General features: G+C 39.1%; 2 protein-coding genes across 3 annotated transcripts in view; one reads left to right on the forward strand and one right to left on the reverse strand.

Moving 5' to 3' along the window:
• The window catches only part of kcnd3 (potassium voltage-gated channel, Shal-related subfamily, member 3), a 166,882-nt gene extending 145,947 nt beyond the window's left edge, over positions 1 to 20,935 (forward strand). Inside the window, exons 4-8 of one of the 2 annotated variants that reach the window (XM_017469010.3) lie at positions 3,068 to 3,169; positions 6,049 to 6,081; positions 8,011 to 8,106; positions 9,172 to 9,440; positions 15,485 to 20,935. In XM_017469010.3, the coding sequence (XP_017324499.1) occupies positions 3,068 to 3,169; positions 6,049 to 6,081; positions 8,011 to 8,106; positions 9,172 to 9,440; positions 15,485 to 15,671 (687 nt within the window). In that variant the 3' untranslated portion in view covers positions 15,672 to 20,935. The remainder of the gene's footprint in view (positions 1 to 3,067; positions 3,170 to 6,048; positions 6,082 to 8,010; positions 8,107 to 9,171; positions 9,441 to 15,484) is intronic. The other variant, XM_017469011.3, reaches the window with a different exon arrangement.
• A 154-nt stretch (positions 20,936 to 21,089) lies between these two features.
• LOC108265185 (neuromedin-U receptor 2) lies at positions 21,090 to 25,746 on the reverse strand. Its single transcript, XM_017467314.3, has 2 exons — positions 24,767 to 25,746; positions 21,090 to 23,659 (listed from the first exon to the last, which is right to left on the reverse strand). Exons 1-2 carry the CDS (start codon positions 25,694 to 25,696, stop codon positions 23,516 to 23,518), a joined length of 1,074 nt encoding a protein of 357 aa, XP_017322803.2. The 5' UTR covers positions 25,697 to 25,746; the 3' UTR covers positions 21,090 to 23,515.
• Positions 25,747 to 26,628: the final 882 nt, after the last annotated feature.

Below are 26,628 nucleotides of genomic sequence, written 5' to 3' on the forward strand. Positions count from 1 at the left end.
GAATCACAAACAGTCTATGAAGAATGAAATTGGTTTGGTTGTATGAGAGCACTCCTATCGTCCCACAAATGTGTGTGTGTGACTCACTGAGAACCTTCACACTCTGTACACTCTGCAGTGGACTCACCTGACCCCTGACAGAGAATCATTTCTCACCTCTAGAGATGAAGGAGATGTGTGGAGATGGGGAAACCTCACACTGCCAAAGTGCTATCATCTGGAAGAAAAGACGAAACGTTGGATGGGAGTGTTAAAAATGTTACTAAATTGTACAAATGTATAAAATAATTTGAATAGTAAACCACAAAATATGTCTCGTCAACATGTCAGGAAACAATGGTTTTGAACATCCTTATAGCAGATCATGGCATTTCTTAACTGTGAACTTAACTACCTTGACCCCTTCACTATATTATGATCCATCATGATTATCAAAATAAAACTTTGTTATGAATGATCTAGCTAGCAGTCTTATCATTCAAATTACATTGTGTTGCTGTTGTTTGTTTAACAAAAACTACAGCTATCAAATTAAAACAGCCAAAATGTTTCCTTTTATTACTGAGGTTAAGGTTAGGGTTGAATTTAGCTGCAGCATAGCATAGCATGATGGTATGGATATTGTGGGATCAGATTTTATTCTATTAATTTTGCGTAATGAAATCTGATAACGATGGGCGACGGTCAAGTGTATTTTCTTTGAGATTGCATTTTGAGCATATGATTGATCTGAGTAGCAGGAATTCAAGAAACTGTGTTATTTGCGTTATATTTCCAATGCTGTGATTCAGGATACAAAATTGTTGTTCTGAAAGATTTGTTTAAGATTTGCATTGGTTTCTATACAATGTAACTAATCTTTTTCCCCAGGCTAAGTTGCTGCCATCAGTGGGTTTTTAAACAAGGATGGTGTTTGTCTATCGGTTTTTGAACGGTAGATATGGGGGAAAATGGAATCAAATGAAAGTCAATTTGATTTGATTATGTATTGAAGGTTGGTAAGGAAATATTGATGAAAGCTTGGGGTGTTGAGACCTTTGTGAGTTTTGAGGCATATATACTTTGGGCAAAGACTTTGGGCAAAGTCCTGCATCCAGTGTGACTATAGTTGGGGTTTTTTTTATTATTATTATTCTTGGTCTGATGCATAAATTAACTTTTAGAATAATAGTTTCTATTCTCCATTTGGACTTTATTATTTATGATATAGTTCTAAATTAATGCTCCTTATACATAGCCATTTTGGATATAATAATGAAAGCAATGCCACTATCTGTATCTGTTTAATCTTTCAAATATTGATATCTGTGTCTGTATATCGATTTATCATAAATTGGGTATGGCCTAAACTGGAATGTTTTTTCTTTTTTCTTTTATAGAGATAGGGACTGCTTTTTAATTCCAACTGCACAATTATTATTTTTGCTTGTACTTGCCCTCAATGTTTTGTAAAGAATTTAATTGGTTGTATTTGCCAAAATATAGACATAAACAAACTAGTAGCCTATTTTAAATCCCACTGACCAGGCTATTACTAAGGATGACTGAACAAATGCTGTACATTTATCGCTGTAAATACTTGGCTCATGTTCAAATTAATGAATGTGGCTTTTGACCTTATATTGTCCTTCTGATGATATGTGAAAAAAGCACACCTCCTATTTGTATCTATATTTCTATCTGTTTAGAACACTATTTGTTCACTCAGAATACAAATGTATTTGCATTTGTTTATATGCGTGGTCCCCAGGTAAACTTGCTATTTTCATAATTGACACTAAATGGAAATGAGAAAAATGTTTCCATCAGTCTTAAAAGAGTACAAAACCTTGAAGGAATAGGAGTTAGCACTAGGGAGTCCTTATGACCCATCCATAGCATGCCGTGACATCATGACCTGACAACTATAAAGGGCAGAGGGATCAATTGTCAATCAAAAATAAAAATAAAAAGAGCACTACATATTTTGCTGTCTAATTTTAACATCAATGTAACTGTTTCATTTATTTTCAAGTTTGAAATAAATGTACAATAAAAAAGCAAGCAAATAAATAAAACCTGGCTGTCACCTGTGAACTGCCTCTGGCAGCTTATTGCTCATCAGTAAACTTTATTTCTTGAATTCCTCAATAATTATGTTCAGATTTTGTTATAGGCCAGCGTTAATGTTGTGCTTATTAATTTTAATGACACATGAAGGAATTATTTATAAGCCACAGTGTGTAGAAGTGACAGCAATTGTACTGTATTATGGTCATCTGTGGGGTGGAGGAGTAGAAATTTAGTTAGATAAAATGCTAAGTATACATGAGATAACACCTGAGGCGTCCTGATATCTGAAAATAACGGACTTGCCTTCACAATGTCATGTTTGTGTTATCCTATTCATATTGTATGTGTGTGACCTTATATATTCATACACTGTGTGTGTGTGTGTGTGTGTGTGTGTGTGTGTGTGTGTGTGTGTGTGTGTGTGTGTGTGTGTGTGTGTGTGTCATACTATATAGCACTAGATTAAGACATTGAAGATTTACTACCTGTGCATTCTGCTGATAAGCTGTCTGAACAAGAAACGCACCCTTGCTTACTAAAAAGACTTTAATGTTGGAGGTTTGACAGGAACACAAATCAGATGTGGTTTGATTTACAATTCTATTAAGGCTTTCAATATTGAAATAAAGACTAAGTATAAACAGTCCCGGAGAGCAGGCTGTTTATACCCCCTCAAAAATACTTGTTCACTTCAATCACTCCAGTCACTATGGAATAATGTTTGTGTACTATAATGTACTATCATTTATTATATGTTTAATGAGTTTTGAACAAAAACTTTTCCTTACTGACTTATATGCTCACCTAGAAGTTATCTGTCCTTTTCCCACTCTCTCGCTTCTCACTTTGATGCATGTGATTTCTGTCATATCATTTCTGTCATATGATGAAATGACTGTATTGAAAATGAAAACCATATTTTAGCAGTTCATATGAAATTTAAGAATATTAATATGTCTTCCAGGGACCACAATAAGTGCAGAGTCCTGATGTCTGACTTCTTGTCTCACTGCAGAAAGCGCGATTGGCCAGAATGCGAATCTCAAAGACAGGCAGTTCGAACCCCTTCCTGCACACCAAGCGCAATGGCATGCTCAACCAAGCCCTGGAGCTAACAGTAAGAAACATACACATACACACAGCATCATTCTGTGATTCTGTCTATGAAATGTTTTTTGACCCTAGACAGCTAGATGGATGGACACTGTAGATGCATGAACGCATGAATGACTCTCAAGGCTAAAAAGCTCTTAAAGGATTGTGGATGAAAGCAGTAAGAGAAAGAGCAACCTCTCCTGTTGTGTGTGTGTGTGTGTGTGGAATGTAAACCTGTAAGGTTGTAAATGTAAAACATGGAAAGAGGAGAAAGAACTATACACACACTGCAGAAACAGACATCATACATCATGTACACAGCAGCTTTCAGCATGTTCTTACTCAGAACAAAGAGAGAGAACGAGAGAGAGAGTGAGAGAGAGAGAGAGAGAGAGAGGGAGTAAAGCTTTTGCTGGACACCTCATTAAAAGTGAAGGCTTTCTGCTTGCATCTGATATTGAAAACAGATAACCAAGGCACTGTATATATAATATTCCACATTTTTTGTGTTTTACATGAGATATGCACAAAAAGAACAAAAGATCGTTATTTGTTTTAATTCTTCCATCTCTCGCACCTTTTTCCCCCTCTCTCACTCTCTCTCTCCTTTGTCCCTCTCTCTCTCTCTCTCTCTCTCTCACTCACTTTCTGTGCTGTTTTAATCAAAGGCTAATGAAGTCAGTCCCACAATCAGACACAAACAACAGAGGCAGAGATAATGAAGGACCTTTGCCTCTTTTATCAAACATCCTCCTATATTGCTCTTTTGTTGCTATTTTCTGCCTTTTTGACTCACTCACTCTGATTCTACCCAACAGAATAATAGGGAGTTCAGGATATTGGGTAGAAGTCAGTGGCGTCTCCTACAACACAATACTGCCCAGCAGAATAAATAGGGATTTCAGGGTATTGAGTAGAAGCCGGTGGCATCTCCTACAACACAATGTGTGTGATTATTCCTGCTGTTCTTGACACTGGTAGAGCTGAGCAGCCTCAGGGCTCTGTGCCCACACAGACCTGTGGGTGGCAATGCCACTGCGCTCAGATCAGCCTGTCCTGCCTGAAGCATTATAAGGGCTGACTGATACGTCTGTAAAGATGCACGTCAATGTATTTGTGTCAGAATGCAGAGGATGTGTGCAGCTCACAGTGGCTCATAGATTAGGCACTACAACGTTCAGTCATACAACGTGTGTATCTGCAATGCTGTGTGTCAAGCAAATGCTGAGTGATTGAGCAGGGGAGAATTTCCATAATACACAAACAATACCTAACACAAACCAAAAGGAGCACACAAAAAATGGAAGCAGTTGAAAGGTTGGTAGGAAGAACAGGTGTGTAGTTATGTTTTTTAATGTCATGCCCACCCACTTCTCACATACAATCTGACCGCTCCCATGTACACACACAACTTCTCTGAGCACTCCGTCAGATTCTTTGACCACTCCCAGCCACTCCTGCAGATACTCAAACCACTCTCACCCATTCGCACAGATCCTCTAACCACTCAGACCCAGTTCCTCAGATACTCTAACTGACTTCTGAAAAGGCTCTGCCCACATCCATCCAATCCTGTGAAGACACTACCCACTCTCACAACTCTTGCAAATATTCTAAGCACTGTCACCCATGCCTGCAAGTACCCTGAACACTCTAACCTCTCCAAACAATCCAAATCTCACCCGCTCCGGCAAACATTCTTACCACTCCCACCCACTCCTGCAAGTATCCTGACCCCTCCTCTCCACTACTGCAAACACTCTAACTACTTCCACCCAATCATACAAATACTCTAACGAATCCCACCCAATCACACAAATACTCTAACCACTCCCACCCCCTCTGGCAAACATTCTTACCACTCCCACCCACTCTGGCAAACATTCTAACCACTCCCACCCACTCCTGCAAGAACCCTGACCCCTCCTCTCCACTACTGCTAACACTCTAACTACTTCCACCCAATCATTCAAATACTCTAACCACTCCCACCCAATCATTCAAATACTCTAACCACTCCCACCCTGTAAACAGTAATTACCATCCTCAGCTACTCCCACAGAAACCTCGACGACTCCCTTTCGCTCCTACAGATACCATGACCACTCTCATCCAGTCTTGCAAATACTCTAACCACTCCAGCCTTCTCCTGCAAATGCTCTGACAACTCCCACCAAATCCTGAAAATATTCCCACTTACACAGATACTCTTTTGTGCAAAGTAAGACTTGCTGATATTTTACTGAGCATTGTGGGAAATATGTGCTCTCTTTTTGTCCTACAAAATTCTTTTCATTTCTTAACACCCACTTCACCACCCATATGACAGTAAAAACATCCTGCACCTGCAACGTTTTTGTTGTGTCCCATGGGACACCCCTACCTCTACCTTATACCTCTACTATAACTGGTATAAGATCATTCTCTCTATCTCTATCTGTTTCTCTCTCGCTTGTTTTCTCTACCTACCCACAGCTCACTGACTCACCGCTATTATTTTGGTTCTCTTTTCAAGCTAAGACGACATAGCACTGAAGAGAAAGCATAGGGCTGTGTGTGTGTGTGTGTGTGTGTATGTTTATGCGAGTCTTACACCTTATGCACTAACGCAGGCCCATATAGTTGGTGTAGCATTACAGAGAGCTCTGGTGTTCTTGGGAGGCCTAATGAAGTGCACTGGCTCAGTGGTGCGTTAATGTCAAACAGTGGTGTAATTTTAGCAGCTCCCGCCAAAGGCTGTGCGTGTGTTGAAATTGGCGCAATGTTCCATGACCTGTTTGCTTTGAACTGTGTCAATTATGCCGCAACCTCTGTGTTTCGTAACACTGTTCCTGGAGTTTCTAAAAGCAGTAAACCTTTCTTCCCATGTTTTTATCTCCCTCTGTCACCTCTGAACTACAGCATCAACATTACAAGATGAAACTGTTGCATGAGGTACTGAGACACACACATTATATCTGTCTCTTTCAGTGAAAACTGTAAATAACTTCTAAATTAAACTGTGTATGTACAGTGCTGTGAAAATGTATTTGTCCCCATCCTGATTTCTTCTGTTTTTGTGTATATCTCCTACTAAATAATTTTAGAACTTAAACAATGTCTAAGATAAGGCAAAGGCAAAAATAGTTATCCAATACCAAATGGGCCTGTAAATGAAAATGTATTTGCCACGTAGTTACTAATTCCCCAAATTTATGAACCAGCTGCAACCAGGCATTCAATAGCATGAAGTTGGTTAAAATGTCTTACCCAGTAAAACACTATGGCAAAGTTGAAAGAAATTCCAGAAATGATGAGGAAGAATGTGATTGAAATACATCAGTCTTAGAAGGGTTGCAAAGCTATTTCAAAGGCTCTGGGACTCCAAAGGACCACAATGAGAGTCATTATCTCCAAATGGAAAAGCTTGGCACAGTAGTGAACCTTCCCATAAGTGGCCGACCTTCCAAAATTCCTCCAAGAGCACAGCAACTACTGTGACTACAGTACTTCCAGAAGTCACAAAAGAGCCAAGGAGAACATCAAAGGACTTACAGGCCTCTCTTGCATCAGTAAAGCTCACTGTTCATGACTCCACTATCAGAAAGACCCTGGGCAAAAATGGCATCCATGGAAAAGTGGCGAGGTGAAAACCACTGCTAACCCAGAAGAACATTAAGCCTTGAAGCCTGAATTTTGCCAAAACGCACCTTGATGATCCTCAACCTTTTTGGGAGAATGCTCTGTGGACTGGTGAGTTAAAAGTGGAACTGTTTGGAAGACAGTGTCCCGTTACATCTGGTGTAAACCAAACACAAAATTCTACAAAAAGAACATCATACCTACAGTCAAGCATGGTGGTGGCTGTGTGATGGTGTGGGGATGCTTTGCTGCTTCAGGGCCTGGGCAACTTGCAATAACTGAGGGAAACATGAATTCTGCTCTCTACCAGAAAATCCTAAAGGAGAATATCCAGTCGTCAGTCCGTAAGTCGAAACTCAAGTGCAACTGGATTATGCAGTAAGACAATGATCCAAAGCATAGGAGTAAGTCCTAGTCCTAGAAGTATGTGAAAGACTGATCTCCAGTTATTGGAAGCGTTGTTGCTGCTAAAGTTGGCTCAACCAGATTTTAAGTTTAAGGGGGCAATTAGTTTTTCACATGGGTGATAGTTGTTTGATAACCTTTTTGCTTCAATTGTTTACTCAGGTTGCCTTTGTTTTATGTTGGATTTTGTTTGAAGATCTTCCCTCGCAGCATTTGACAAACAGGCCTCAGCCTCAGCATCACTCTTGCCTCAGTTGATTAACTATCTGCTTTTACATCAGTGTTGAAATAATTGCTAATTAATTTTAGTTAGTTTTGATCTGTTGGCTATATTTCCCATTTATGATTAGCATTTAAACAATACAACATGTCCACAACCATCTCAACAGTGTCAGTAGTGGCACATGTGCTTCACTGGTAAGGTGAGAGCTGGTATTTAAAACTTTTGCAAATCGAACTTTTATAAATCTACCTACCTACTTACCTACCTACCTATCTACCTACCTACCTACATCTTATGAATGTTGTTGCTAAGGCAAAACATAAGGAAGGAAAGCATCTTTAAAACACTTTTATTCAGACAGTTTTTACAGCCACGTTTGTTAAACTAGATGCTTATTTACCTAATGTGATCTTTTGCAAAAATCCTAGGAGGCATGGTTAAAAAGTAAGCAAAGTATGATACAGGCAGAAAACCCTGGTTTTTATCAAAACGGGGGGGGGGATGCCATTTTTGGCTGTTTGCCAGAAATCAGCAGTGAAGCCTAGCACACATATGAGAATTCTTTGTGTATAAAGGGCATCTCATATGTGTACGTCTCTGTGTTTTCTCTACAGCAGGGCTCCAAAGGCGAAGGGCAACATCTGAATAAGACGGCGTCAATAATAGACAGCCAACGCCACCACCTGCTGCACTGCCTGGAGAAAACCACGGTCAGAAACACAACACATACACACCCTCATACATTTACACACTCACACACACACATTTAACAGTTTAACTTGCATGGATGGAGACATTTATTTATTTCTTCATCCAAAGGAGGTGAAATGAAATGCATTGCATTCAGCTGTTGAAGGCTGCCAAGAAAACAACTGACAAGCTTAACGTGGTGCTAGTGCTCAGAAGCAGCTTGTGAGGGAATTGACAGAGTGAATGAAGCTAGGCTGTTCATTCCACCATCACAGATTAACACAAGATGAAAGATTTTGGTCTCATAAGATGCTATTCACTCACAGATTGTTCTGTATATGACGTCAAAAACTTTACTTTGATGCAGACAGCTTCAAGGAGCCAGTGAGGTGACAGGAAGAGGGCTGTAACATGCACATTTTGTTTGAAGGCCAGGCGTGCTGTCATGTTTTAGATCATCTGTAGTTGAACTAATTTATGGGGCATGAGATTGCTCAATGGGGAGTGGCTCTGTAGAAGTCTAACCCTCCTGCCGATGATGAATCATCACTCAAACCCAGGGCTGCAATGTTTTCCCTATCACTTATCACCATGATCAGCTAATTACTAAGTCCTTAATAAATTCAGCCAGATATCTCGAAGATAGTTGGATTAAGGCAAGCAGTTAGCGTCTACTGCTCTATCCTAATGCACTGTTTTAACCTAAAGACATGCAGTGATACATTTATATGAATGAGGTCTAGTTAAAGGATCGGTTTGTAATTTTTTGAGCGCTCTGCTACCTTTAAGGTAAATTATAATTAGAAAATATCAATCAACCCCAACCCTTCTATGTCTCATGAGTTGCCTTTTAAAAAAAGAAATGGTGGTTGCAAGCAGCTCTTGAGGCTGTTTCTGGGCCACAACAATGCCAACAGATTCCTGAAATAAAGAAACTACCCAATTCACTGTGTAGTTTCAAATAACAGTTTTTCTAAGGTATCTTTTAAAATTACGTGAAGTTCGCAGGTCTAGAGACAAGTTTCAAAATTATAAACTGCAACATTCCCCTTCTCTAATCCACCACCATCTCTCTCTCTTCGTAGAACCATGAGATCATGGATGAGCAGCTGTTTGAGCAGAATTATGTGGAAAGCGGCCTGCAGCGTTTCCCGTCGCAGAGCTCTTCCCTCGCCAGCCAGGAGGGCATCATAGGGTCTTGCTGTTCCCGACGAGCCAAGAAAGGCTCTCCGCCTGCTAATGCAGTGCACTCACACCCTCTCACACACCCACATATACATTCACATGCTCACAACCTGCAGGAGCTCAGCGCCATACACATCCAGTGTGGACAACAGCAGCCTCTCACCACTAGGTAATGTACACACATGTACATTCAAAATTCTAAAAGCTTATCATATCCCATATCATGGTCTGGATGAGTTTTGCATTTGGTAATGGTACTTAATACAGTAAATAATGTTAGTTAAAGGAACCTTAATGTAAAGCGGTAGCAGAACATTTCAGCTCAAACATTGAGCATCCTCTTGTGTTTACAGCATTCCATGAGAAAACACTGTGCTTTAATGCTCTGCCCTTGTTTACTTTTAGGTTACCATGTTAAATGAGTCTGTTCAGTAACATACAGTATATATGTAAGATACTGTGTATTGTAATGTATTTTGCTATGAAAAAATATTTTGGTGATTATGCCATACTTTTTTTTTTTTGCAAGACCTAGTATGAACAATATGAGTAATAAACTTGCCATGATGCATCTGTCTATTGCAAGTAAACACAGTTAAAATAATAAAGTGACTGTGATTATGCTCTCTCTCTCTCTCTCTCTCTCTCTCTCTCTCTCTCTCTCTCTCTCTCCCTCTCTCTCTCTCCCTCTCTCTCTCTCTCTCTCTCTCTCTCCCTCTCTCCATCTGTGTGCATGTGTGAGTGTAGTGGAGTGAGTAAAGTGTGTTGGTGGGAGCGTCAGTGAAAAAATTGTGTTTTTTTTCAGCTTCTTTTTCTTACCTTTCCCCGCTTTTGCCTAAAATTAAAACAGAGTCAGGAAGTATTGTGTATTTTAACGCGCGTGCCGGCATGGCATCCGACCAGGGTTGGTAGGCTTACTTTCAAAATGTATTCTGTTACAGTTACAAATTACTTCATAAAAAATGTAATCAGTAACGTAATCCAAGTATCACAATATGAAAGTAATGTAATCTGATTATTTTTGGATTCCTTATGGGTCACATATGTAAAAGTCAAGAGAAAAGCAATATGATCTACAGTACTTTTATTTAGAGATTATTTTAGAGCTTAAAAACATGTTCAATGTTTGGATTTGTTTTAAGAAAATAAATGAATAAACACAAGATCACAACATCACAAAAGTCACGGTGACCATATTCTGGTTTTCTAAAAAGAGGACACCTTTTCTTTCATGTCTTAATAGTGTTCAAATCAGTGTTGTTATGACTGCAGATTTTAATACACTGAAAAAGACACACTATTAGCATCACATAAATATATTTATAAATTCCTACATTCGTTTGAATGTCCATGGAATAAAATATAAGTGGTCCTTCTGCCATCATTTACACATTTGAATGGTCATGGGATACGAAGCAATGTGATAACATGAAAATAAATATAACCTTATATGGCCATGGGCATTGTTTCGACTCAGGACAGCTGGCATTTGCTGTTATTATCAAGCAACTGTTCGATGCCATACAGAACAGCGCTTCATCTCACATGTTCGCTGAAAGCAGGCTAATGGTTGAGAGGCAGAAATTTGGCCAATAGTTGCTGCAAGCCTTTTAGAATCGACAAATTGAGGTGTGAGAAGGTGGGAATTACAGAAAGGGGTTGAAGCAATGCAAACATGCACACACCTGATACAGTATTAGACCATAAGCACATCATAATGAAACTAATGCCGAATCCCGAACATTTTCTCAAATTTAGACGCTTTTTTAGGGTCTGAAAAAGAGGACGTAAGGTCACCCTAACAAAAGCATTTCAGAGAACAATTTGTGTTCATTTCTACCAAATTAACTTTGCACAAAAATTTATTTACACATGTACCAGGAGGTTGCTCATTTGAGCCATGACTGGCAAGAGAGAACCAGAACTATAATCAAGCAGCTGTATATATTGTGTTATGTCAAAAGTTTTATTTCTTTGCTTTTAAATGAAAAAAAAAATAGTAATCCTGATAGTATTCCAATTTTTTGGAATATGAGCCCAAAATGTACCTATAATCACATTACTTAGTTTATTTATGGAAGTGTAACAGATTACAGTTACCAGTTTTTTGTATGCTGATTACATAACACCTTTACATGTATTCCATTACTCCCAAAGTACCAAAGGGAGATTTTTATACTTTGGCTCAAATGAATGAATTTCTTGATGAAGCTGAAGGTAAACGCGTTGAAGTGAGTGAATTTTTTTCCAGACCTATATAAGTTTGTTGCGTCTGTAATGTGGGAGTTAGCAGTTATGAGGAGCTATCACAGCAGAAACATTTTCGATTAAAGAAGCACATAACTACAATTCGACAATTCAAAAGAGAAATAAAACTGGAAGAGGGAGGCCAAAGAGGCGAGAAATTAACTAATCACTATGGCTAACATGCTGTCTTTCTTCCTTACTTGTTTCTTTCTAATCTCTATTCTCATTTTGGAAACTTTACCACCTAACAGAGGGTCTGATTGGATAAATATTTTTAACAATTTATCAATTTCTAACTGAAATTGTTTTTAAAACAACAGCAGGATGGTGATTTAATGATTTTGGGGGATTGGAATTCTACACTTGATTCTACTCTTGATAGAAATGGAGAGGAACCGCATGTTTAGTCACCTGCAGTTTTAGCCAATATCATTGAAACTTTTAATTTAACAGACATCTGGAGAGAAAATAATCCTTCAGTAAAACAATATGCATGGGTAAACAATTACAACAAAAAGTGAGTGTGTTTCATGATTATTATTATTATTTTGCTTTAAACGCTCTAAGGCCATATACTAAGTTAAGCTAATTGGCGCTTGCACTTTTACTGCAGATACATGGCTGCAGTGGGAAAGAGCACACACTGCTTCTCCTTCATCTCGTAAGATATGATGCATATATACACTGGTAAATTTTATATAAGATCGCTCTCCCTCCAAAATGTTTAATTTTAGCGGCAAGGAAACTAATTTGTTGTCAAAAATGGAATGCTACTTGTGCCACCTGTGTTACTACTAGGAATGCCTACTGGCGACTTCATAGTACAGCGACTGGTGACTTATGTGACATTTGTGTGAATGTACCTTAAGAGTTGCCAACAAGCAATTTTACCACTACTCCCCAAGGAATGTGATTTTACCTTATTAAAGAATTGGAGACCAGTCGCTATTTTATGTTTCGAATATAAACTAATATTAAAGTGTCTTGCCAACAGGGTAAACAAGATATTGCATAAAATTATACATAATCAATCCATCCATCCATCCATCTTCTATACCGCTTATCCTTTTCAGGGTCACGGGGAACCTGGACCTTATCCCAGGGAGTATCGGGCACAAGGTGGGGTACACCCTGGACAGGGTATAAAGATCAACTTACTGTATAAAAGACAGATGTATTACTCATTATCTGCATTTAGTATGTGAGGTTATTGATTATGCTATGAGTGATAATATCAATATAGGAATTTTATCATTTAAGCGCTTTGAGTGTCTAGAAAAGCGCTATATAAATGTAACTGTAACTAACATTTGATCAGAAAAAAGCTTTCGATTGAGTTGACCACCAGTTTCTTTTCAGAGTTTTGGAGGCATTTGGTTTTGGAGATAAATTTGTCTCAATAATAAAGTTGCTTTATAATAATGCTGTGTGTATGATAAAGATGGTGGTTGGTCTTAGAGTCCCTGTTAATGTGCAGAGGGGCGTAAGACAGGGCTGCCCACTTTCAGGTCAGCTTTGCAGTTTGACCGTTGAACTTTTCCTCTGTAAATTAAGAGGAACGTTAATGGGCTGGCAGATAAATGCTCCAGTTTCCAATGATTATGCAAAAGTCTCAGCATATGCTGATGATATTACTGTCATCATAAGAAATTATAAAGATGTTCAGGTTTTAAAAGATATTTTAGATAGGAAAGTCTCATCAGCCAAAGTAAATTGGGTTAAAAGTGATGCCCTGTGGTGTGGTTTTGATCACAGTAGACCGACACTCCCAGGTAGATTACCATGGGGAGCATCTGGGTTTAAGTATTTGGGGTATTTTTAGGAAGAGAGGAGTACAGGAGACAGAATTGGGAGGGCCTGGCGGGAAAAGTGTGTGCTTGGTTGTCTTGCTGGCAATGGCTGCTACCCCAGCTATCACAAAGGGGAAGAGTTTTGGTCTGTAATGACCTTGTAGCTTCATCTTTATGGCATAAAATGACTGTGTTCGAACCCCGGAAGAACTGCCGGAATATTCCAAAAACGTCTGACAGACTTTTTTTGGTCTGGTCAACATTGGCTAAAAGCAGCGGTGTTGTACTTACCCAGACAAGAAGGAGGTCAAGGACTAGTGGACATTAAAAGCAGAATAATGACTCTCAGACTTCTGAAAGCAAAAAGACTCATTTATGGGGAGGATATAAGCTGGTCTGTGGTAGCTTGTGCCTTCCTGAAGAGAGTGGGTAGGATGGGGCTAGATTGACATCTTTTTCTGATGGGCACTCAAAGCATTGACCTGTCTGGATTAAAATCTTTCTATCACTCTATGTTGAAAGCCTGAAGAATTCTAAGTATCTCAAGGAACCTCAGGGATGTGCGAGGCCTTTGGCTCAGGGAAGAACCCCGGTCGCATAACCCTCTTGTGGACCTGGAGATATTAAAGTCAGCATCTGTGCGGAATGTTCTAAGGAATGCAGGAGTTTAAAAAATTGGACATTTAATAGAGAGGCTGTCTGCTAAGCTTGGTGTTAGGTCAGCATGCCTTGCACAGAGGCTGTTGAAGGATTTTCTTGAATGTATACCCATGGAGTTTAAACTTACTTTGGAAACACCTGATGAAGATATCAGTGCCCCTTTTCCAGAGTTAAGAGTTGCGCCAGCTATAGGTGCATTTCAAGAAAAGGAGGGGGCTTTGCTTATCTTCAGGATTCCTGAACTTGAGTTTTTTAGTGGAATAGGAAAAAAGCACTGTATACATCCATCCATCCATCCATTGATTTTCTATACCGCTTATCCTTTAGGGTCGCGGGGAACCTGGAGCCTATCCCAGAGAGCATTGGACACAAGGCAGGGAACACCCTTTCCTGGGTGCCAATCCATCGTGCAAAATCACACACATTCACACACTACAGACACTTTGGACATGCCAATCAGCCTACCATGCATGTCACTGGGGGAGGAAATGAGAGAACCTGGAGGAAACCTCTACAGAACAGGGAGAATATTCAAACTCCGCACACACAGGATAGCGACAGGAATCGTACCCCAAACCAAAGTAAATGTGAGGCAAACATGCTAACCACTAAGCCACCGTCCACCCAGCACTGTATACAGTATGTGTTACAGTCTCACATATTAATTCTCTGGATGGACTTTAGGAATCTAAACGGCAGGAGAGTTTCGGGTCAGGTGCTTCCCCTAAAGGTTGCTGGAGGACCTTCTACAAACCTTCCATTGAGAACAGGTCTGGAGACCTTCAGTGGAGAATTGTACATGGTATAATAGCTATAAATAGATATAGAGCACACCTTGATCCACAGGTAGGGGGGGTGTCCTTTTTGTGGAATAGCAGAAACTGTTTTGCATTTATTTCTTTACTGTATGAGACTACAAGCTTTGTTTTCTCAAATAGAAGAGTGGTGTAAGACTTTAGGAGAAGTGTTTTCACCCATGTTCTTTATTTATGGGCCAAAATATAACAAAAAGGAAAGAGATTCATGTGTTACTTAATTTTTTGTTTGGGCAGACAAAAATTGCGATCTGGCTTTCATGTAAAGACAAACTTAATGACGTGGGGTCAACTGATGCAGTGTCAATTTTAAAGGGTCTAATAAAATCAAGGTTAAAAGTGAAATATGCTTATTTCCACCTGGTCAAATATTTGGAGACTTTTAACTATACTTGGGAAGTAAATCAGTGTTTGTGTGGAACTGATATTGATTGCTCTCTGCAAATCCATGTCTAATTGTGATTGTTAAAAAATGTTAAACTTTTTAAACAAATATTGAGATTCATTGGTCTGCTTTAAATTTTTGTGTGGGGTTTTTATTTTATTTTAAATAACTATCTATTTAATAGCTAATAGCTATTAATAGCTATTCTATCTGTTTAACGAAGTATTTTTCCCTAAATAATTGGTAAATAAGGAGTCTTAAATGTTAAATATCTCTCTCTTTCTTTCTTTCTCTTTCTCTCTCTCTCACCCCACAGTCGTTCCAGTCTCAACATGATGCCAGATGAATCAGGAGGTCTGAACTGTAAGAGCAGCAGTCAGGTTACCACAGCAATCATCAGCATCCCGACCCCTCCCACCAACAACTCCCCGAACAGCCCAGAAGTTCCGCCCAACCCCACCACCAACTCCAGCACGGGTGTGGTGAAGGTCTCCGCGCTGTGAAGGACATGTGCCAGAACAAGCGAACGTCAGAACAGAGAGAGGGGAGAAGCACTCAGGATGTGAAAACTGTAGAGTAGCCTGCCCCCTTGTGGGAGAAGAACAGCACTGACTCAAGTTCCTGAACAAGAAAAACCGAGGGGGTGATGGAAACAAGTGTGTGAGTGTGTGTGTGTGTGTGTGCACGCGTGTTTGAAAGAGAGACAGAAAGATGTAGAGAGAGATAACAATAGCAGAAGAGCCATAACAACTTGATCAATCCATCACAAGATTGATTAGATGAGGATGTCAAGAGTCACTCCGCATCAAGCACTTTTTCTTTCCTTTTTGTGTTTATTGTCTTGTATTGTGTCTTAGGGAAGTGATGTTTCGTCAACGTTACAGGCAACAATTTCAGCAGCTGCTCATAAGCAACCTTCAACTTTCATATAATCCAAAATAGGACGTTGAGGGACAGCGTATCATTTCTGTTCAACCATTAAAAATGTGTAAGCCACATGAGCAGCCACACGTAGTTTGATTTCACCATTTTAAAAAGCTGAAGAGGATGACATTGCAAAGATTACATGCTAAATGGAATTTCATTCTGACTAATTGGTGGATTAGCTATACTGTAGTTAGCTTAGCTAATGATATGGTTGAGAGTTGTTTTGTCGGTTTTTTTTTTGTTTTTTTAATAGTGATGACCATTCAGGGTGGACAAATCATAATTCATTAGCTAGACCATAGAGCAAGTCAAAGTTACAGTGTACTTGTCCAGAATGCGATATTGCAGGGCAGTGATCTCTGCTCATCGCAGGGCAATGTAACATACTCTCTGAGGAAAGCACTGTCTATTCTCTTCTGCATGCATGAGCTCACTGACCCCTCTGATTGGCTAGTGTGAATGTGATTGACAGGGGAGAGAGAGTATACATATCAAATGAAGTTTTCTTTTGCAAATGTAAACAGGAAGGTTTTTTTTTCTTTCTCTGGTTGAATAAGAGGAGGAAAAATCAAGGCCGATGACCATTTTATAAACAGCCTGCTGAACCTGCTTGTCCGCTCGGCAACTGTGAATGAAACATGAGTATCCCGGATACGTTAACGTCCTTGTCCTGGGGCCCGGACTTGTGATTTGTCCACTCCTGCCATTACTTCCTATTATAGCATTTCTCAGAATTAATAGTTACTAGAGAAAAATATTCAATCAAAGTTTTTTTTTTAATTGGCCACCAGCCATCATTTATGGCTTTCATACAAAACTACAGAGGAAAAACAGTCACGTGATGAAATTCTGGTCTAACAATAATAATAGTGAGAACAATGACAATAATAGTGAGAAGCTACTCACGAGACAGCAAATGATGAATTAAAGAAATTAAAATTTTAATGTTTAGTTACTAGAACACCTCGTAGATTATCAATTAATTGGAATATTCAAGACACAAGGAGGTTTTAATATAAGCATAATGTAATATTTCAAGTCTTTTTCATCTGTGGTGTTGTTGTTGTTGCTATTAGATATATTAGTCAATAATTACATGGCTATCATGCAGCTTTGAAAAAAAAATTGTTCCATATCCGAACTCTGTAAAGACAATAGGGTTATTTTGACAAAGAATATGGGACGATTTTTACATTTCTTTTTGAGTGAGTGAGAGGGTCACTCCTCACTCCTGTAAGGTTAAGAGAAACAGAGTGTATTTGATATGTTAGGATCTTTCCATAGGTGTGTGTGCGTGTTCGTAAGCTCTCAGCGTGCCTGGAGCCTTTCACACAGTATGTGCCTCTCTTGGGGGAAGGATTTTTTTTTTCCTCTTCTAATCCACTTCCCCTTACTTCTTCTTCGGGTCCAAGATGTTGAGTGGACAAACAGTGTCAATCTCCAAATCGTCAGTAATAACCATGTAAAGCGGAACCAAAAAAAATCTATATATATCAAATAGGTATTCAAAATATCTGTGATTATAAGCACAAGGCATTTGCTGAGAATTTGTGAGTAGGATATGTACTAAGCCTTGGTTCGTTTGTGAATATTGTTAATAGGATATTTTGTAATATTTGGCCATTGTTTGGCAAACCGAGTGCAGCTGCCGCCATTTTCCTCTTTCACTGTGGTCCAGTGCTGCCCTGTCTGCTCGTGTCTCTGAAAAACCATGCTTTTGATAGTTGGTTTGGTCCTAAGTGTTGTTTTCTTTCCTGCTCAGTGGGCATTTTATTGGAAAAAAAAAAAAAAAAAAAAGTAAACCTTGTTGTGTGTATGTGTGTATTCTACCTGCATAGAAACTTTTGGTGTTGGCCACTCTTCTGTGTTGCTTTATTTTGTCTTTTTCTTCTCGGAAAACAGACTGTCTCGAATGAACTCAGCATTGAGTCATTGTTGCCATGGTGACAGTGAAGCCACAAAGAGTTTTGACTGACACATCCATGGACCAATCAGACGTCTTCTTCATTACTTAGTCCCTGTTTCTTCATGATGGCCATTTGTAGGGAGAATGGCTTTGCCAATAATAGTGTAGATATGTGTGTTTGTGCTTTAGGACAGGGATAACTAACTTGTTTCATGCTTTATATTTTGTTTTCCTCAATTCAAAGTTGCATTTAAAGAATTTAAAGGCTATGAGTTTCCTTTTTTTTTTTTCTTGCCCTGGATCTATTTCTCCACTTTTAATTAGTTATCTGATGTGTATTTGAATTAGTTATCTGATGTGTTATTTCTTAGGCTGCATTTACATTGTGGGCCTCGATGCACAATTCCCATATTTTGACACAGATCTGATTCTTTGTCCTGTAAGAAATGACCCATATCCAATTCCCATGTTAACATCATTCCCATACCAAAATGTGCTAGGCGAGGACACAGCAACTTTTTACCAGTAGCACCACCATGGTTGTAGAAAGACATGTAATTACTGTTTTTTAGCCTCTTTGTATTTGGCCTTTAATTAGGGTTCCAAGCACCAAATGTGCTGGAACCCTGTGGTTTTTGCTTAAGTTTTTCTTATTCTTGTTTTTCTTCCCTAAAATGAATTATGCAGACCAAACTGTAAGTCACATAAACGTGAAATTTTGGTAGTACTACATCCCACTGCTCAGGCAAGAGATGGGTCCAATTGGCCTAATGGTGGTGTTATAGAGCAACATATACATTTTATAACTAATTTTATTAACCCCGCCCACATTTGAAGCTAATATGCATTTATGCTAAAGCTACTTATGCAAATTAGTCCTAGGATTTTGGGCGTATCTTAAGAAAACTGGTGTTGAACAATTAAGCAGAGTCAACATGTTGAGTTTTGTAAACAGCATGGCCGTCACATGCCAATCAATTCTATCAAGGCGGAGCCTAATTTACTCAAACAGCTGTAAATACAAGGCATGTTTATAAGGTTCTGAGGAGATCTTGGTGTGTGGTCATCGGTTTGATTAGCTGTTTCTCAAGAACTGTAAATTCAAACAAAGCTGAGATTTGGCATACTGCATTGTTGTGCTAATCTGTAAGTGAATTTTTAATGATGACTGGATTATTCGAAAAACATAGCCACGGTCAGCCAATCAGCTTTCAGCAGGCATTTCACACAAGCATTGATCTAAAACTTGATAAGATATTAATCTGTGGTCTCTTTATTTTATATAACTAGGCAAGAACTGGCCACTGGAGGCGATATTTGCAAAGAGTGCATGTACCAAGCAGATTGCCGCTTTTGGCTATATTTTTATATTGCCATTAGAGCCATGACTGGCCTATCATCTCATAACAAAGACAATAACTTCAGAGAAAATTGGATGTGAGCATTCAGATACGAGACAAATGACCAGATTTCAGATTTAGAACCTGTTTATACTTATGCAACAATATTCAATCTTTGTCAGAAGAATGTAAATGCAGCCTTACTGTTTTTTTTGTTTTGTTTTGTTTGTTTGTGTTTTATTTAGCTTTTTTTGTTTGGTTTATCACAATTTTATCTTACTAACACTATTTATGCCCCTAAGCTTTGTACAGCTCTGTGAGTTCAAACGATAACTTCTTGTATAACTAAAACTGTGTAAAAGACATTCTTGGTTTGAAAGGCTGTTTTGGAAATATATTAGAGATACAATATTTTCTCATAGTAATAATGATATAGTAGAAACACCAGCATATAGTGTAAATGTTCTTACTTCAGGAAATTAGGAATATTATAATTATTGTTCAAGACCATCGGTTCCCTGTGTCTGATTATTGAGACTTACACTGCCACGTTTTACCACATTGTACCAATGTGGGTTTTTCTTTAACATTCTTTTAGATATTTAAAAGACACAGAATGAAAGCTCTTAAATGGGCAAGAGCATCAAGATCAAAGTACAAGATTTTCCCCCTGATGTTCTACCTTCGTTTTAAGCCATGGTATCTGAGATAGCCATATACAGAGACAGGAATTGTTTTATTTCCATACTATCATTAATCATTTACATGCATCCATCAAATTGTGTACAACAATTACATGATTCAATTCATTTCAAATGCAATTTTTCATATATTTACATGTCACTTTTATTCAATTAGACATTTAAAAAATAAAGAAATTAAATAAAAGAAAAAGAAAAATGAGATCTACTCTATACCATAACACGTATCTACAAAGCATTAGATCAGGGGTGTACAATCTTATCTGCAAAGGGCCGGTGTGGGTGCAGGTTTTCATTCCAACCAAGCAGAAGCCACACGTCATTCTACTGAAAGGTAAGATCAATTGAATAAACAAGTGGAATCAGGTGTGTCTCCTGCTTGATTGGAATGAAAACCTGCACCCACACCGGACCTTTGCGGATAAGATTGGACACCCCTGCATTAGACTGTGATCTCATGTTAGGAATTGTGATGCATTGTATCAGACACACAGTCTTGTCAATATTAAGAGAGAAAAGCACATTGATATTTCTTTATTTAGATACAATGTTAAATCTGTGCCTGTAATTACCAAATAAATCAGTCTCTGATAAAGGAATTCAGACTGAGAAAAAAGTTTGTCACAAATGAGCTAGTGTATAATAGCAAAATAAGACAGTCTTTCAAAAGATAGTTGAACAAGACCCAGAGTTTTTTTTTTTTTTTTAAAAACTGTTTATAAAGTAAATCAGTGTCTGTCTAAGACATGGTGAAAGTAATCAAAGGTTCAAGATCTGTCCTGTCATATTTGTAATTAAAGAACTGTACTCATCTGTCTGCCTTGCAGTTAGTTTCCCTATTCAATGTCTCAGCATTTATTTTGCTGTTCCTTTTTTTTTTTTTTTTTTTTTTTTTTTTTTTTTTTTTGCTTTAGTTTGAATGGAATTATCACCTTGTTCTATTGGCCTTCCCTGTCAGAAGCTGAATATAATTTATGATCTTGTCTTGTCACTACTGTGAAACGCCTGATAAAAGATCTATATATGTCACTAACCCATTTGCTGTGTGTGCAATTTTTCATTCAGATATCATTCTTATGTCTAATCAAATCAGGGATGAACTTGGAATTCACCAAAATCTCCAGATCTTGAGACCTTCATATTATAAGGTTTTATCGGACGTTTTGGCAAAAATTTGTTAATATTTTAAATGTTACATACTACTGAATATACACAGATTAGCCATAACATTAAAACCACCTGTCTAATATTGTGTAGGTCCCCCCTGTGATGCCAAGACAGCTCTCACCCATTGAGGCATAGAATCCACAAGACCTCAGAAAGTGTGCTGTGGTATTTGTCCCCAAGACGTTAGCAGCAGATCCTTTAAGGCCTGTAAGCTGTGAGGTCGGGCCACCATGGACTGGATTTGTTTGTCCAGAACATCTCACACATGCTCGATTGGATCGATATCTGGGGAATTTGGAGGTCAAGACAACATTTTGAACTCTTTGTCAAGTTCCTCAACCCATTCCTGAACATATTTTGCAGTGTAGCATTATTTTGCAGTGGTGCATTATCCTGCTGAAAGAGGCCACTGCCATTAGGGAATACCGTTGTCATGAAGGGGTGTACTTGGTCTGCAACAATGTTTGGGTAGGTGGTACCTATCAAAGTAACATCCACATGAATGCCAGGACCCAAGGTTTCCCAGCAGAACATTGCTCAGAGCATCACACTTCCTCCGCCGACTTGCCTTCTTCCCATAGTGCATCCTGGTGTCATCTCTTCCCCAGGTAAACAACGCACATGTACCCAGCCATCCACATGTAAAAGCAAACATGAATCATCAGACCAGACCACTTTCATCCATTGCTCTATGGTCTGTTGCCAGTTCACTGGTTGTCCATACTTTTGGTACATACTAACCACTGCATATTGGGAACACCGCACAAGACCTGTTTGGGAGATACTCTGTCGTCTAGCTATCACAATTTGGCCCTTGTCAAAGTCGCTCAGGTCAATACACTTGCCCATTTTTCCTGTTTCCAACTTCAACTTTGAGAACTGGCTAATATATCCCACCCCTTGACAGGTGCCACTGTAAAGAGATAATCACTGTTATTCACTTCACCTGTCAGTGATTTTAATGTTATGGCTGATCGGTGTATGTGAGTCTGAAAACATGTGTTTTACAATTACAAGTATGAAACAAATAGTTGAAAAGTTACATCTGCTTGGTCCGTATTGAAGATCAGAGCTTAAGGCCCAAATCTGTGATCTTAAAATCATAGAATTGTCAGAACCTACAGAATTGTGCAAAAGTCAGAGACCACCCTTTTGTTTCCACTCAAATGGCCATTCAGTACTAATTTATACAAGCCAATGTTAATATTAATAATTAATAATATTACAAATCAAATATTTACTGTATTATTCCAGAATAAACTTTCTGTTAATTACATTTTCCCATCATTACTGTTTGTTATTGCTCATAAATGACACAAAGGTAAAGAAAACATGTTTTATTTGTTTATTAATGCACTTGCATATTGATCTGCATAAAGTACTGCATGGCTGAACATAGAATGAATGTACTGTACATTTTCCCATCATTATTCTTTGCCATTAAATAATTAGCAATAAGTACCAAATGACCGTTTGATTGAAAACGAAAGGGTGGTCTCTGACATTTACGCAGTTCTGTATATTTCTGTGGTCTCGATGCATAAAAGTACTGAGAGTCCTTTGCATTTTAAAACAGCTAGCCCAAACACTTCCTGGTTAGTCAAAGAAGCAGAAAGTTATTCATTTCTCTCTTTATCAATTACATGTTTTAAATGTCTGTATCAACTTATATTAAACATAGATTTTACACCAAATAAATAAATAAATAAATAGTGTTTGGTGCTGTTTGTACATTTATATTTATTAATTCAGGAGTCGCTTTCATCCAACAGGATTTACAAGTGAAGCACAATCCAAGGGCTCAACAGTGGCCTGCTAGAAGGTGTGGGATTTGACCTTGTAACCTTCTGGACACAAACACAGAACCTTAATAGACCTACAAAATGTTTATACAAGTTGAACACATAAATCTGTGCGTTTCTAAAAAGGTTATCAGGCACAATTTCTTGAGAAGTAATGTGTGGTAGTTCATGAATCCAAGCCCCCAGTCTATGTCAAGTGCAGGCATTATAAATGCAATGGTTTTAATTATGTGATTTTGTGCAGATCCCTGAATGCTCTTTCAGAGAGAAACTATCATCTGGGAATTTTGGTTTGCATTCATCATTAATGAAAACACAAAAAGGAGTCAAAAATCTGGTCTAATTATTAAAGAAGCTTTGCCTTCTAACCATATATTTCTGTTTCAAGACCAGAATATTAAACCTTTCTTATCCCAGTAGATGTTTTAGATTAGTAGATTTGATACAGATCAAACAAGGCTTCATCTTCTTCACAGAGCCGGCTCCTGATTGGTCAATCAGTTATCAGCAGCTCTGATTGGTGCAGAAGAGTTTGCGGAACTCGGTGCAGAAGTGGCGATGGAGCAGCGTGTATATGAGCGGGTCCACAGCAGCAGGTACACACGTCAATACTGTCGCCAAGGTCTCCAGCTCCCACATTCCCCAAATCTACATACACACATAATGAATCATATGAAATATTTAAAGAATATTAATAGTGGGTCTCATTTGATTGTATAATTCATTTGTTTCGTCATATTTCAAAATGTTTCATTTTAACACACCTTAATTATCAAGTTCCATGATAAAAGTTGACTGTTTATACACAATAATATGAATTCTGTGAAGACATGGGGGGGTTGGTTGAGCTTGTTAAGTGGGCGGTTGTGCTCGGGTGGTAGAGCGGGTTGTCCACTAATCGTAGGGTTGGTGTTTCAATTCCTGGCCCACGTGACTCCACATACCAAAGTGTCCTTGGGCAAGACACTGAACCCCAAGTTGCTCCTGATGGCAAGTTAGCACCTTGCATGGCAGCTCTGCTACCATTGCTGTGTGAGTGTGTGTGTGTGAATGGTTGAATGAGACCACAGTGTAAAGCGCTTTGGATAAAAGCGCTGTATAAGCACAGACCATTTACGATTTAAGCAGATTATCTTGGTTACAGTTTGAAAGGACAACCAACCATCTTCTTTCAGACTGTCTGATAAAAATAAATAAAACCATTCTTGCTTTGCAATGTTCTGCACATATTTGGTATTTTATTATCATGAATCTAAACAGTGAACTGTTGATGGGGATGTGCTCTGAAGTTCTGACAGTACCTTTGATGTGTCGAGAAGCATATAAATTACATTCCTTCCCTTTTTCACTCCATTTGGAAAGATTTAGAAACCAAATTTATATACAAGAAATATTTTGTCTGCTACAAACTCATGCAATTACGTCACTCTACAGCTGTAAATGATGATCAACCACAAGAAGATATTTTTAATTTCAATTAAAATTGAGATTTATGTCATTGATAATTTGCAATACTGAACCCATGGCTCATTTGGAACCAAACAGAAGAAAAACTGTGCACACAGTGCAGTAGTTTTTTTTTTTTTTTCTCTCTCTCATCTGAATCACTGACTCAGGTGTAATCCCAATCATTGCCAAACACATGCCCAAATCTTAAAAAGCCACTTAACTCTGGTGGTATATTCAGTTGATGTCTGTAAATGATTTGTTTCATGAACAAGCTGCATGTACAGTATTTGAGTAGAGTTTACTCACACAGCACTCTGTGCACTCCAGCACCAGTCTGAGTGTCAGTAGGAGGACCAGCGGCATCCAGAACACGACCACATTTGCGATGATGTAGCCGAGTCTCTTGGCTAATTTTCCCTCTACTCTTGCTTTGCCCAGCGCTTTGGCTTTAGGGGTGAGAACACAAACAGCGCCCACGATCTCAGGGCCCGAGCGCGGGTAGTTCCCCTCACCTCCCCCCGCCTCTAGTGCACTGGACTGGGCCAGCCGGCCGCTTGAGACGCGCGTCACTACACACAGCCTCGGCTGCACTCCCGAGTCCAAGATCTTATTAGAGTGCTGCTTCACGACGACGAAGATGCGCAAGTAGTTAACGGTTATCAAAATAACACATAAGGTCCAGATGGGAATCAAAACATAGGCGTCGAAAGAGTGCAGGTGGCGGCACATTGAGTAGGACAGGGGATCTGCGGACAGAATCAGAGAGGACACGGCGACTGTAAGTGCAAAGATCCAAATAATCAGGATCCAGATCCGGACCCGTCCTTTCCTTTTGTCGGTGCTAAACGGAGACGCGATGGTCTGGGATCTCTCCACGCTGATGGTCGCCAGTGTGAGTAACTGAGCGCAGCTGCACAGTAAATAAGTGAGCTGCTGAACGCGGCACAGCACCGAGCCGTTCCTCACGCGCTTCTCTCTCAGAACTAACAAGGCCAAGAACACCGGAGAGTCTACTAAACATCTGATCAGATCTCCAGCGGCCAGGTTCACCAGCAGCGCGTTGCTGCCAGTGCGCAGGCTTTTATCTCGGAAAGCGACCCAACACACGAGCAGATTCGCCGCAGTCCCGATGAGGAAAGTCAAACAGAGCAGAGAGTAATTCAAAATCAGGAACCGTGTCCTAGACTGCTCCAGTCTACACGCAGAAGTTGTGTTCATTGTCCATGGATTTCCCATCGCACAGGCATGAGACTGCTTTACATCGCATGATTCATTACTGCTGTTTGAGACAGTTGCCTCATAATTACCCTAGAAGTTACTCCATTAGATCATCTGCTTGATGAAAGACCAACCCACAGACCACATCAGTGACGTCAGGTGATGAAAAGGTTCAAAGATGATGATGAAATAGAAACTGAGGCACTGTGTTTTCGGAAGATCTATCTATGTCTATGTGTCTCTCTATCTATCTGTCTATCTATGTCTATCTATCTATCTCTCTCTCTCTCTGTCTGTCTGTCTATCTATCTGTTTATCTAGCAATGTCTGTCTGTCTATGTCCATACAAACAAACGGAATGAAAATCAGCATTGTCGAATAGCCGCATATGATCTGTCGTGGTTTTACGTGGTAAGGTCACTGCGGTCAGTATGTGTAGGCTGTGATTTGGAGTGTGTGCTCTGATTACAGGTAATCAACACAAGATCACTTCATCACTGCACTGAGGCTGAAGGAACTCTGATTGCCTTTTTAGGACTCTTACAGAAAATAATGTAAAAGAAAACAAATATAATCTCTTTCAATTATAATGATGTTTTGCTTGATCGATACAGAGCTTGTTTGATTCTGTTAACCTCTATGAACGTCACTGTAATGTATAGTTGATAAGGAAATGTGAATCACTTCTCAGCTGTCAGATTGCCAGCCTGCTTGTGAGAGAGAAGTACGGCCCAATCATCGCACGGTGGTGTGCACGTGGGTACTTTTGCTTTGTGGCAATTTTTTTTTTTATTCTAACTGTTCCGGAGCTGTGCAGAAACCCTTAGAAAGTAAAGTCATCAAATTGATGAAAATTTTTTATAAACTTACTGCAGCATAACCTGTTAAACTATAGCAGCCATTATACAGAAAAACATCACAAGCATTAAGCAGAACATCACAAGCCACAC

Source organism: Ictalurus punctatus, chromosome 5, assembly GCF_001660625.3.
Source record: "Ictalurus punctatus breed USDA103 chromosome 5, Coco_2.0, whole genome shotgun sequence".
NCBI lineage: Eukaryota > Metazoa > Chordata > Actinopteri > Siluriformes > Ictaluridae > Ictalurus > Ictalurus punctatus.

What these genes read in the sequence shown, in the direction of transcription:
- LOC108265185 (XM_017467314.3), bottom strand. Translation starts at nt 25,696, where the DNA reads ATGGGAAATCCATGGACAATGAACACAACTTCTGCGTGTAGACTGGAG. An exon ending in TGGAGTGCACAGAGTGCTGT is followed by an intron (nt 23,660 to 24,766) that starts GTGAGTAAACTC and finishes GTGTGTATGTAG; the next exon opens with ATTTGGGGAATGTGGGAGCT.